Source organism: Ovis aries, chromosome 1 (genome assembly GCF_016772045.2).
Source record: "Ovis aries strain OAR_USU_Benz2616 breed Rambouillet chromosome 1, ARS-UI_Ramb_v3.0, whole genome shotgun sequence".
NCBI classification, from domain to species: domain Eukaryota; kingdom Metazoa; phylum Chordata; class Mammalia; order Artiodactyla; family Bovidae; genus Ovis; species Ovis aries.
This window is the reverse complement of record NC_056054.1, coordinates 50,827,860-50,840,861: the sequence shown is the minus strand read 5'-3', so window position 1 is coordinate 50,840,861 and position 13,002 is coordinate 50,827,860. Positions and strand designations below refer to the sequence as shown.

The 13,002-nt window shown below is 37.1% G+C and overlaps 1 protein-coding gene across 1 annotated transcript in view; it reads left to right on the top strand.

Annotated features, from left to right (window-relative positions):
* The window catches only part of ERICH3 (glutamate rich 3), a 126,881-nt gene that overhangs the window by 88,177 nt on the left and 25,702 nt on the right, over positions 1 to 13,002 (top strand). Inside the window, exon 11 of the mRNA XM_012173877.4 lies at positions 4,918 to 5,154. Coding sequence (XP_012029267.3) covers positions 4,918 to 5,154 — 237 coding nt within the window. The remainder of the gene's footprint in view (positions 1 to 4,917; positions 5,155 to 13,002) is intronic.

Here is a 13,002-nt window from a genome sequence, read left to right as displayed (position 1 = left end):
CTAAACATACACATATATATCTCTCCTTACCATATATATATATATATATATATATATATATATACACATCCTCATCTTTTGATGTTGTTGTTATTGTTCAGTCACTAAGTCATGTCCAACTCTTTGCAACCCCATTAACTGCAGCATGCTAAGCTTTCCTCTCCTTCACTATCTCCCAGAATTTTCTCAAACTCGTGCCCATTGAGTCAGTGATGCCATCCAACCATCTCCTTTTCAGTCACTCTTGTCTCCTCTTGTGCTCCATTGTTCCCAGCATCAGGATCTTTTCCATCAGGTGGCCAAAGTATTGGCGCTTCAAATTCAGCATCACTCCTTCCAATAAATATTCATGGTTGATTTACTTTAGGATTGCCAGGTTTGATCTCCTTGCTGTCAAGAGTCTTCTCCAGTGTCACAATTCAAAAGCATCAATTCTAAGACATTTCAGCCTTCTTTATGGTCTAACTCTCATATTTGTACATGACTATGAGAAAAACCACAGCTTTGACTACGTGGACCTTTGCTGCAAAGTAATGTCTCTGCTGTTTAATACACTGTCTAGTTTTATCATAGCTTTCCTTTGATGTAGTAGATATTATTACTCTCTCCATTTTAAGAAAATAAGGCTCAGACATACAGAGAGAAAGTAGCAGAGCTAGGATTCATACTGTAGGAAAGGAAAAATGACTTTCCCTCTACCCATCTTAGGTTCATTAGCTGCGTCCACGTAAATAAAACCAATAGGAGATCAAAAAGGGAAAACAGAAGTTTGTTAGCAGGTGCACTGCGCATATGGATGGGAGCACTCAAGCTGAGTAACTCAAAGTGGTGGTTAGAACTTGGGCTTATATGGCATCTAATAGAAGAATAATACATTTTTTCAAGAAGTGACAAGGCAAAGGAAAAAAACTTTGAGCAAATATTATGTGGAAACTAACGTTATATAAGGGCTAGGTTCAGTGAAATTTATGTTGATTTCTGTGGTGCCATCTCTGAGCTGTTAAGGATCAAAGTTGCCTCCTATGATTAATTTCTGTCCTTCCTGGGAGACAGGAAAGGGGAGACACTTTCAAAAATTTATGTCCTGGGATTCCCTGGTGGTCCAGTTGTTAAGAAGCCACTTTCCAATGTAGGGTACATGGTTTGATCCCTGGTCCAGGAAGATCCTAGATGCTATCAGGGGCAGCTAAGCCCCTGCATCACAACTACTGAAGCCATGTACTCTAGAGCGCTTGCTCTACAATATGAGATGCTACCGCAATGAGAAGTCTGTGCACCACAACTAGAGAGTAGCCCCTGCTCTCAGCAACCAGAGAAAGCCTTCGCACAGCAAGGAAGACCCAGCACAGTTAAAAAACAAATTAATTAAGAGAAAAATTTATGGCTTGCTTTTAGGGAAATAGGATGAGGGCTAAGAGCTCTTCTATTTACAACTTCTCAGTTGCCTTCAGCTCAAAATAATCCTTATGCCCAAGTGACATAGTGTGTGGTGGGATACTCTGCTACCTTTAATACCCAGTAAGTTGACTCCAGTGAATATTCAGGGTTGATTTCCTTTAAGATTGACTGGTTTGATCTCCTTGCAGTCCAAGGGACTCAAGAGTCTTCTCCAGCACCACAGTTCGAAAGCATCAGTTCTTTAGAGCTCAGCCTTCTCTATGGTCCAACTCACATCAGTACATGACTACTGGAAAACGATAGCTTTGACTATATGGACCTTTGTTGGCAAGGTGATGTCTCTGCTTTTTTAATACACTGTCTAGGTTTGTCATAGCTTTTCTTCCAAGGAGCAAGTGTCTTTTACTTTCATCGTGCAGTCATGGTCTGCACTGATTTTGGAGCCCCCCAAAATAAAGTCTGTCACTGTTTCCACTTTTTCCCCATCTATTTCAGAACATATAGGTATGTTTATTTGGGCCATGTTCAATTTCTGTACTTTTTTTCTTAAACCAAAATGGTGCTATGAGTAGCATACTTTATGCCTGTAATACAGCTTTTCTCAAGATCTTTATAATGGATTTTAAATGCCCATTTCCATTTAAAAGAAAGAAGAAAAAGCTGATAAAGTCTTCTGCTCTCTGTAAAACAGTCACTGATAGTCAGGGCAGCAAGAAGACTGTGTGGAGGTCAGCCAGGCAGAGTTGCGGCTGGATTGATGTTGACCTTGCGCTGACTTGCTTCCTCATTAGTGGGGATGGTAAACAACAACCTAATTACATTCTCGGGGAGAATAAAGATGAAAGGGAAAAACAGAAGAAATTATGAAAAGGGATCCAGAAAGCAGGCCACTAGTTCATTTATACTGAAAACATGGGTAGACAGATGAAGGAGTTGTTTTGAGCTCTGATACTAATGCAGAGCTCCTGGTTAATAGAAGACTAGTATTTAACTGTGATGATAGAACAAAGCTGGGGCAGCCTTGAATTTCCTATTTGAGAGAAAGCACTGAAGCTCCTGCCAAAAAGGATGCAGGGATTTTTCCTCTGCTTCAATAATATAACTGCAATTGTGTCCTAATTGTGGACACTGTACTTCTCTCATTTTAATCAGGTGACATCAGTAGAGTGTATTGCTGTCAATATAGCACATATGGTGTGTGATTTCTCCTGTTCTACTACCAACTCCCTCCACTCCCCAGTCAATCACAATTACTACTAATCTCTAATATTTATTTGGGCTTCCCTGAGGGCTCAGAGGTAAAGAACCCACCTGTCAGTGCAGGAGACCAGGGTTTGATCCCTGGATGGGCAAGATCCCCTGGAGAAGGAGATTACAACTCCAACATTTTTGCCTGGGAAATCCCATGGATAGAGGAGCCTGGCAGGCTCCAGTCCATGGGGTCACAAAAGAATCAGACACAACTTAGCAACTAAAACAACAAAACAATATTTGTTAGGTACCTACTTTCTTTGGCACTATACTAAGCACATTTTAAGCATTGTTGCTTTTAATATTCCCCAGTTTTGTGAGGCAGGTACCACTCATACCATAAATGAAGAAACTGAAACTTAAAGATGTTCAGCAAATTGACTGAGGTCACACAGCTGTGTTTGGTGCCTGGACACATGACAGTGTGACTCCAAAACCCTCCTATTTCACCACTCTGTAATAGTTGATGAAATTGAAGCAATTTATCCATATACTATCTGCCCCTGCTTATCCTATGACCAGCAGCAAATACCTGTTTCTGATGTGTTTCTGTGTGTGTGTGTGTGTTCTGCGGCTGACTTCAGCTACTCCCTAGGAAGTCTTCCACAATCTCCAAATGACTTTCCTCTCTTAAATTTGACTGTATTCCACTTGTTTGACATTATTTCACATTATTAATCAAGAGTCTTATATAAAAATCTATAGCAATCAAGCCCAATAGTATTAAAACTAGACTTACTGAGGGTTATGTATAAAAACTATTCAAATGTAAGTACAGTATTTCTTGTGTATCTATGTCTTATTTCCTCTACACAAATTGGAGATCCATTGATAGGCAGGGGCTGTGTTACTGTAATGTCTTTTATCTTGCAATTTTATCCTCTTCCACATGGGAAGTTCTCAATAAAAAGAACCTTACTGGACCAAGTGAGGAGTTATCCTCTTACTTGGCCTGAAATATTTGAATCAAGGTATTTGTTTTTATTAGTACTTTCTGTTTGTATTATGCAATATAAACCAAATTTTTCATCTTCTTGCTTATTTTATAATTTTGTCCTACTGATAATTTGCATTTCTCTTTTTATATATTATCTCTCTTTCATGAAAATATTCTCACGATTTCTCTTTGTTTGCTTTTTTGTTACAGTTTTTTATTTCACTTTTCTTCTAACATGACCCTCATACCTTCTCTGCATTAAAAGAGCTTTCTATATATGCACAGGGCATGCATTTCTGAATTAAGTTTCTCTCATTGTGGCAGAGTGGACCACTCTCAAGTAATTACCCAAGAGGCCCCCACCACTGGAGAAGAAACCAGACTAATAACTAAAACACAGAAAAAGGAAAATGTTTATTTTCCCTGTAATCTTTACTTTAAAGATAATTGTTTATTTGCTTAATTGGTTCTGCATGAAATCTTTTTGCTCTCTATCCTTGGCATGCTGTCACTTCAAGATTTTTAGTTTTTGGTGGAAGAAAAAGGGGAATAATTAAATATGAAAGGTGAAAAATTATAACCACAGGGGACAGATGGCGTTTATCTGATGTGACAGATTCCTTTTCCTGCTGCAGATGTGTTACACTTCTGTAGGGAATGAAGCAATTCACGATTGTGACAAACATACTCTATTTTATAAGAATTTTTATCCTTGGAATGTAATTATTTTATTGATTGTAGGAATGAATAATGCATATGATTTCAGTTCTAGCCCAAGTATAAAATCCTTCATAATGCCTTTTTGATGTCCATTTGGTGCTCTCAAAGAATTTACTATTCACAGTGTTACTTCTCAGGGCCTTTGGGCTTGATTAATTGAATTTTTCTACTTCACTATTCATTAACTTGATATCCAAATATTTTGAACATTCTTCCTATAAAATATGACCTCACTGGGTCTCCAAATTAACTTTCATTATTATAATCCTGTTCTCTTCATTTTTAATTTATTTCTAATTTATTGTTTTCTATCGAGTTCTTCTCTTGTCCATTTTGGTTATTGTAGATGACGATGTCCATTTGTAAATGAGCTTTTATTAGGTTTCAGGCTTGTCATTTGGAGCTTCATTTCTTTAGTGCTCTTGTATATGTAACTGATTTCTATCTTTGATCATTTGCTATTAGTTTTCCATGTTCACTAATTGTGTGAAAAGAAGTGAAGAAAGGCCCAGAGAGCAGAGGATAATGGAGTCAAAGTCCTCATTAAAGTGAAATGGGCTAGTATTAGGGATTCTATTTTCATTCTCATAGTGGAGATTTTCTTTTCTCAGAATATGAAGAAGATTTTGAAGCAGACGAGGAGAAACAAGATGGGAAAGCTAATGAAGAAGGACAGGCTGATGATCAAATGAATGAAATGTCAAAGTCACCCTCAGATGATGAAAAAGATCATTTAGACCCTGAAAGGGAAAGTGAAACCTCTTTGTGGAAGGCACCAGATGCTGATGACAATGTGAAAGATGAGCATGATGGATGCTCGGAGAGTGAATTGGAAGATGATAAACAAGGCAAGTTGTTTAGCTTATCATGTGACATAGGCTGTTTAGCAAGTGTACTTGCTACTTTCCCTTATATTTAATGAGATAATCCTCTTTTAAGACTATTTAGAATGTGGTACCCTTACCAGAAGATGCTGGTCAACCCATCTTCCATAGATACCCATTATGGAATCCTTTCTCTTTAATTTGCTGGGATTTTTCAGCAAGGTGTCAGGTAAAACTTGTAGTGACATATCTCCTGTTTACTTAGGAAGTTACCTCATTAAAATTTTTTTTTCAATGTTCTCTTATGTGCACACACATATAGACCATTTCTTTTGGCTTTGGAAAATGAAAAGTGGTTCCTGTTCAATTAAAGGAAAGTTGAAAATTTCTCCCTTATTTGTGCTCATTATTATTTTTTCTTTAATTTACTTTGAACACAAGATGCTGGTATATCAGTTTATGGAAAGATTGATAAAATTTCCCCTTTACAATATTCAAGCCTAAAATGACTCTGAATTTCATAGGAAAAATACATAATATTTCAGGTAGATAAAAAACCCTCATCATCTGTAGCATGTTTTGAATTTTTAAGATTTTTTAAAACATGTTAAGTTACTAAGATAATATCCAAAGAAGGAATCCATTTCTGGCTTTGTCCCTTGAAAATGTTTGGCCAAGGTTACGTAAGTCTTAGTAAATAAATGATATTTCTTCCCTGGTACATTCTGGGCATTTTATCAGTGATAATAATAGCCTCTTATATTTAAGTGTATGTATGTCTATGGAGTTTGCTTTAAACTAGAGAAATGAGGTCACATTATGATGAGTTTTTGAATTGCTGCCCATTTTCTCCATTTTCCACCTCTCAAATTTTTTCCTGTATAAAAATATCAAAAGTTTGAATTCAAGGAATATATTTGAATTATACAAAATAAGAGTAAATTAAGTAATGAAGTAATCATAAGAGCAAATAATTTGTCACTTTGTCCTCTTCAAGAAAGAATTTAAGAAAACCTATCCTAAAATGTCATGCAGACATACACAGGGCAATAAAATAAAGAACAGAAATTATTTCGAGTAAGAGAGAAGATAATTTTGCTAGGAGCTGCATAAAGGATCATGACTACCCTCGAGTTAAAATAATCCTGAACTTTCTGATAGTAAAAGCAGAGTGAAGCAATGTGAAAAACACAGTGTGAAAAACTAGAATGACTTTAACTTTCAATACATTTGAAAAGATTTGCTGCCATTTAAACTAACTTGGAAGAGCTACTATATATTAATAGTCAGGCATTGAAAATTTTTAGTAAAGTCTTAAATTAAGCCTTTTAAATTTCTCAATACTTAACATTTTATATTTCTAGGCATGCCTAATATATGTTTCTTTTCTCATCTTGGATGTAAATGTTAAATTTAATTCATATCCCTATATGATATAGAAAAGCTTAAAAGAATTCTATGGAAAAGTGATGTCACCTGAATCCTATTTTAAAGAAACTACTTGAACCTGGAAAAAGATTGAAAATATGTTTGTGTATAAATATAATCTAGTCAAAACAAGGAGGAACTCAATTTTTTATCTCTTCAATGATGGTGGGGAATTGTCATCTATTGATTTTATAGAGTCAGTACATTATTTCAATATATGGTCATCTGAGGATTATTTTTGTGCTGTGTAATCAACTTCTTTCCTGGGATCAAATGAATTTCTTCCAAGATAGAATTTTTTTTTATGTTCAAGCAGACAAAAATATATGCAATACTTGAATTTTACTTGGAGGGAAAGCTTTAATCATTTAGACCTGTAATTATTGAATAGCTGACAATGATGGGTAAGCTTTAACACTGAATACTGCTTGTATTTAAATAACTGGAATTCCATGTTTAGGAAAGTATCCTATAGGTATTGTTTATAAGACTCTATTTTGTGCCGAGTTTGTATTAACTATTTTACATGAACTATCTGATTTACCTCAAACAACTTTTAAAAAAGCAGGTACTTTTTGCCTCCATTTTACAAGTAAAGAAACTTGGAAATAATGAGATTAAGTAACTCACACAGCTGGAAAGTGGTGGAGCCAAGACGCAAAATTCAGAGCCTGGATTTTGGAGAAAAACAATGTAACATTTCTCCAAATCAGTCAACATCTACTTTTCTAAAATTAATGCAAATCCCTCTAATAAAACGATTTTGTTCCCTTAAGAATGTGTATTTTAAAGAGGCATTTATCTTGAGCTCTTCATCTTATTCTATTTTTTAGTTTCTGTTTTGGGGTTTTGTTTTGCTTTTAAACAGAAGAAAATAAAATTGAAAAAATTTAATTTTACCTAAATTTACCTTTCTCTTCCATTGATCCACTCCCTGGCCTGTTGCTCATTTCCAGTTCATTGCCCTCCTCTTCCATGAGACCCTTCTACTTCCACAGCCTCCACTGAGCTCTTTATTTTATGAAACTTTATCATGCCATAATTCATTTTCCACCTACAGTTTCATGTGTGTTAAATTTTGCCTTTCAAATTAATCACCCAAATTAATAACACACAGATTAATTATACTACAAAAGCTAGGACTGTGTTGTTTTTATTATTTCTCACAGAGGCAATTTCCTAAAGGATATTTTGTGAATATTAAGAATTACTTGATTAACACCAACAGTCCCCAAATACTTTTGTCAGTGCCATGCTATCTAGTTACATTTACACTATGTGATTATTATTAGAATTTTATTCAAAACATTGTATAGAGCTAGCTGCATAAGGTAGGTATAGAATACATAATATTTTAAATAGTTATGTAGTGAAAACTATCAGAACATATAGAATCTAGTCCACAATTTTGGGACATTTAAAAACCCCAAATTAAACTGGTTAACTATTTTTCTTTCATGACATTTTTGAACAATCCTTTTTAAGAGCTCCTTTGCATTCTTGATATTTACATTTAAACTTTGCCATTATTCTGAAGCAAAAATCTCATTGCTTATTACCGTTTCTTTCTTCCACCTACAGGCTCTTTTATTTTCCATCCCATTATTTTGATAACCTGACCCTGTGTTATTCAAAAACATGCTTTTTAGCATGCAGAGTATCAGAATTAGAGATTTCATCCGGCAAACAAGAAATGTGTATTAAAAATGATAATGACATAATAGATTCCTTGGTTCGCTCTATTGAAAAGCCAGACAGCATTTCATCTTCAAAAGTCTAAGAGGCATATTGTGACCACTGCATCCTAGACACTGGTACATCCTTTTTGTTGACATGATTAAGAATCTTGCTGTTAGTGTTTGGATGTGTTTCATTTGAACCTGCCTGCACCTGTTCCCAGAGGGCAAACAATTGCCCAGGCTGTCACTCCTGTGACAAGTCGGCCCCATTTAAACTGCCAGCGAACAATTGTATCGGCCTGCCTTGATGAATACCCTGTGCTGAGCAGCTCACAAGTGATGGAGTGCCAGGCACTGAGCACCCACTAAGAGAAGACCCTACTTTGGGAATGATGTGTGAGACTTCCCTTCATTTAAGAAGAATGACAGCTTCCTTTTCTCTGCGTTTGTGTTGACAACCCCGGGAGCTAATTCACCACTTGAAAATATATTGTCATAGATAAATGTTAGAAGGTTGAGGGGGAAAGTGTCATGTTGCTGAGAACAGACTTTTGTGGGCAGTTTGGATGATAGTACTTATGAGTAAGAGGTAAAGACTAAGTAGCTCCTTATGAGAAAGAGAACAGGGGGGAAGCGGGGAGAGAGAGAGAGGTGGCATCTGTTCCTATAACACAAAGAAAGGAACAAGAATTAAAGCAATTTTTTTTCTACTAAGAAAGATAATATTGCACTTGTGCTATTTTTCACTCTATTGAAGCAGTCGGCCTTAAGTACTTTAAAAATCTCAGTGTCACAAAAATATTCTCTTTACTTGACATACTTCAATATCTCACTCTTCCTTTCTGGGTCTGACTATGGGCTTGGAGAGATGCATATGAGGGAATGATGCTCCTTCTCTGTTGAAATTGTATATGCTCTGAAGCCACACTGTATGGACTTCAGTAATCCTTAGATCACAGAGGGTTAGGGGAAGATTGTATGCAGCTTTTGGTCAGAAATCTGCATTTTTTTGCATGGTTAGTCACGTTTTAATTTTTCTTAGCTGTAAGAATTCCTCATTTTTATCTTCACTTTTGGATCACTGAAGTAGGAAGTCATGACTTTCAGATGGATACTTAAATGTAGCGTCATCTTTTAGTTCACATAAATTACTTATCTGTGAGGTGCTTCTCTATAGTTTTGAATCTACCTTGTACATGGCAGTGATATTATTGAGACACTCAATAAAATCTTGTGAAATGCATGGCTGGTGGACTACATTAATGGATAAATTGAAAAAGACTTAAGCAGCACGATGTGATACATGATTTGATTATATTCTCAGTATTTTAAGTATTTATATTAATGTTTAGAAAACCCAATTAAAGTTAAATATGGAGGAACTTTTAGGCTTGCTTCTTCTCCTCCTGCTACATCTGAATTTACTTTAGATATTTATTCTTATAATGTAATGTATATATTTACCTTACTGATGAATTGATAATGAACTCATTTCATTATCAAGGGAGGACATATGTTCTCCCTTACACCAAATACAAACATGTCATTGAAAATGTGAAAGTGTTGGTTGCTCACTTGTGTCCAACTCTTTGCAACCCCATGGACTGTAGCCAACCAGGCTCCTCTGTCCATGGAATTCTTTAGGTGAGAATACTGGAGTGGGTAGCCATTCCCTTCTCCAGGGGATCTTCCAGAACCAGGGATTGAACTCGGGTGGAAACATCTCATTACAAAAGCAGTATTTTACAAAAATTGTTCCTTTATAGTTAATGGACAGTGGATATTATTTAACTTCTGTACTTTTTACCTTCTAACACAAGAAAAAGAGGATAAGTATTCCTTGGGATTAAATGAATTGCTTGTAAAGTGCTTACCTCATTGCTTGGTGTAGAGTAGGTGCATAATCATGATCAGGCTTTGTCTCATTTTCCTCATTAAATGGTGACTATGACTACTATTCATAATATAATGTACAGGGGGAAATCACAAGAAAGAAATTTATTAGAATGTACTTGTCATGCCTTAGAAAGCATCACTACGAACAAAGCTAGTGGAGGTGATGGAATTCCAGTTGAGCTATTTCAAATAATGAAAGGTGATGCTGTGAAAGTGCTACACTCAATATTTCAGCAAATTTGGAAAACTCAGCAGTGGCCACAGGACTGGAAAAGGTCAGTTTTCATTCCAATCCCAAAGAAAGGCAATGCCAAAGAATGCTCAAACTACTGCACAATTGCACTCATCTCACATGCTAGTAAAGTAATGCTCAAAATCCTCCAAGCCAGGCTTCAGCAATACGTGAATCGTGAACTTCCAGATGTTCAAGCTGGTTTTAGAAAAGGCAGAGGAACCAGAGATCAAATTGCCAACATCCTCTGGATCATGGAAAAAGCAAGAGAGTTCCAGAAAAACATCTATTTCTGCTTTATTGACTATGCCAAAGCCTTTGACTGAATGGATCACAACAAACTGTGGAAAATTCTGAAAGAGATGGGAATACCAGACCACCTGACCTGCCTCTTGAGAAACCTGTATGCAGGTCAGGAAGCAACAGTTAGAACTGGACATGGAACAACAGACTGGTTCCAAATAGGAAAAGGAGTACATCAAGGCCGTATATTGTCACCCTGCTTATTTAACTTATATGCAGAGCACATCATGAGAAATGCTGGCCTGGAAGAAGCACAATCTGGAATCAAGATTGCCGGGAGAAATACCAATAACCTCAGATATGCAGATGACACCACCCTTATGGCAGAAAGTGAAGAGGAACTAAAAAGCCTCTTGATGAAAGTGAAAGAGGAGAGTGAAAAAGTTGGGTTAAAGATCAACATTCAGAAAATGAAGATCATGGCATCTGGTCCCATCACTTCATGGGAAATAGATGGGGAAACAGTAGAAACAGTGTCAGACTTTATTTTTTGGGGCTCCAAAATCCCTGCAGATGGTGATTGCAGCCATGAAATTAAAAGACGCTTACTCCTTGGAGGGAAAGTTATGACCAACCTAGGCAGCATATTAAAAGGTAGAGACATTACTTTGCCAAAAAATGTCGGTCTAGTCAAGGCTTTTGTTTTCCCTCTGTTCATGTATGGATGTGAGAGTTGGACTATAAAGAAAGCTGAGCACTGAAAAATTGATGCTCTTGAAATGCGGTGTTGGAGAAGACGCTTGAGAGTCCCTTGGACTACAAGGAGATCCAACCAGTCCATCCTCAAGGAGATCAGTCCTGGGTGTTCGTTGGAAGCACTGATGTTGAAGTTGACACTCCAATACTTTGGCTACCTGATGCGAAGAACTGACTCACTTGAAAACACCCTGATGCTGGGAAAGATTGAGGGCAGGAGCAGAAGGGGATGAGAGAGGATGAGATGGCATGGCATCACCGACTCAATGGACACGGGTTTGGGTGGACTTTCAGAGTTGGTGATGGACAGGGAGGCCTGATGTGCTGTGGTTCATGGGGTTACAGAGTTGGACATGACTGTACAACTGAACTGACTATCATGTATGATATTAGGGAAGAAGACTGAAAATCATAAAGAGATTATTATTTGATTTGGTGAGATTAATTTTGTCATGTAATTTCTGTAATTATTTATTGAGAACAATAGGTAGAATTTACAGCCAAGAAAATAGAGGCTTAGTCGAAGTAGCATAACCAAAGTTGTAGGTAGCTTAGTCATGATTGGAGCACCTAGGGTTGTCTTACAGAAAAGCGTAGTGTTTTCTCTCAATCTCATGTGTGAAATAGTGATGTAAAAGAAGAAATTATCATCACTGAGTAGTTATGATGACATGAAGAGAAAAGATAGTGAAGGGATTTGGGGTCTGGTTGAATGTGAAAAGAGAAAAGTTCGGGATCCTTCTTAGGAGGTAGAACTGTGGCACCATACACGATGGCTTTAGCAGAGGACTTAGGGAACGGGTGCTCGTCAGGTCCCTACCATGGAGACCAAGGGTAGATTCTTAGCATCAGTACCTAAAGGAGCATTGAAGAGACAAATGGAATTTTGGTAGGAAGCAGTGCATGCTCAGTTGCTCAGTTGTGTCTGACTCTGCAACCCCATGGACTGTGTAGCCCACCAGGCTCCTCTGTCCATGGAATTTTCCAGGCAAGGATCCTGGAGTGGGTTGCCATTTCCTACTCCAGGTAGGAGACAGACCTCTCTCCTACCATGCCTCTAAGACAGATTTTTTTCCCTCCTGATGAAAAAAATTACAATTTACATGTCTGCTCTCAAACTTCTTTTATATAAAAATTTTTACATAAAAACTTTATTTCTAAGAGAATAAATAAAATTAGTGTTGAAAATCCCATTCTGTGGCCTAAAGCATCTTGAGCTTTTTTGGAGGCAAAGCCTTGCCCCAGCATCTGTATGAAGATGAAAATAAGAAATGAGAGTGAAACAAGATTATGCAAGGAGGCTGGAGAGAAATTTGAAAACTGAAATGAGTTTATAAGGGAGGTCAGATAGCCTCGCCATTCATTCTGCTGATCTTTCTTCTCTTAAGGATTGACTCAAAAATGAACCATAGCTCTTTTCAGCCTTTGAAATAAAATAATCAATTAATAGAAGCTGCTAAAGGAAGAGGAGCCCTCATTTTTTAAATTATATGAACAACACTGAGAGCCAAAGGAAATGGCAACCCACTCCAGTGCTCATGCCTGGAGAATCCCAGGGACAGGGGAGCCTGGTGGGCTGCCGTCTATGGGGTCGCACAGAGTCGGACACGACTGAAGCGACTTAGCAGCAGCAGAGCC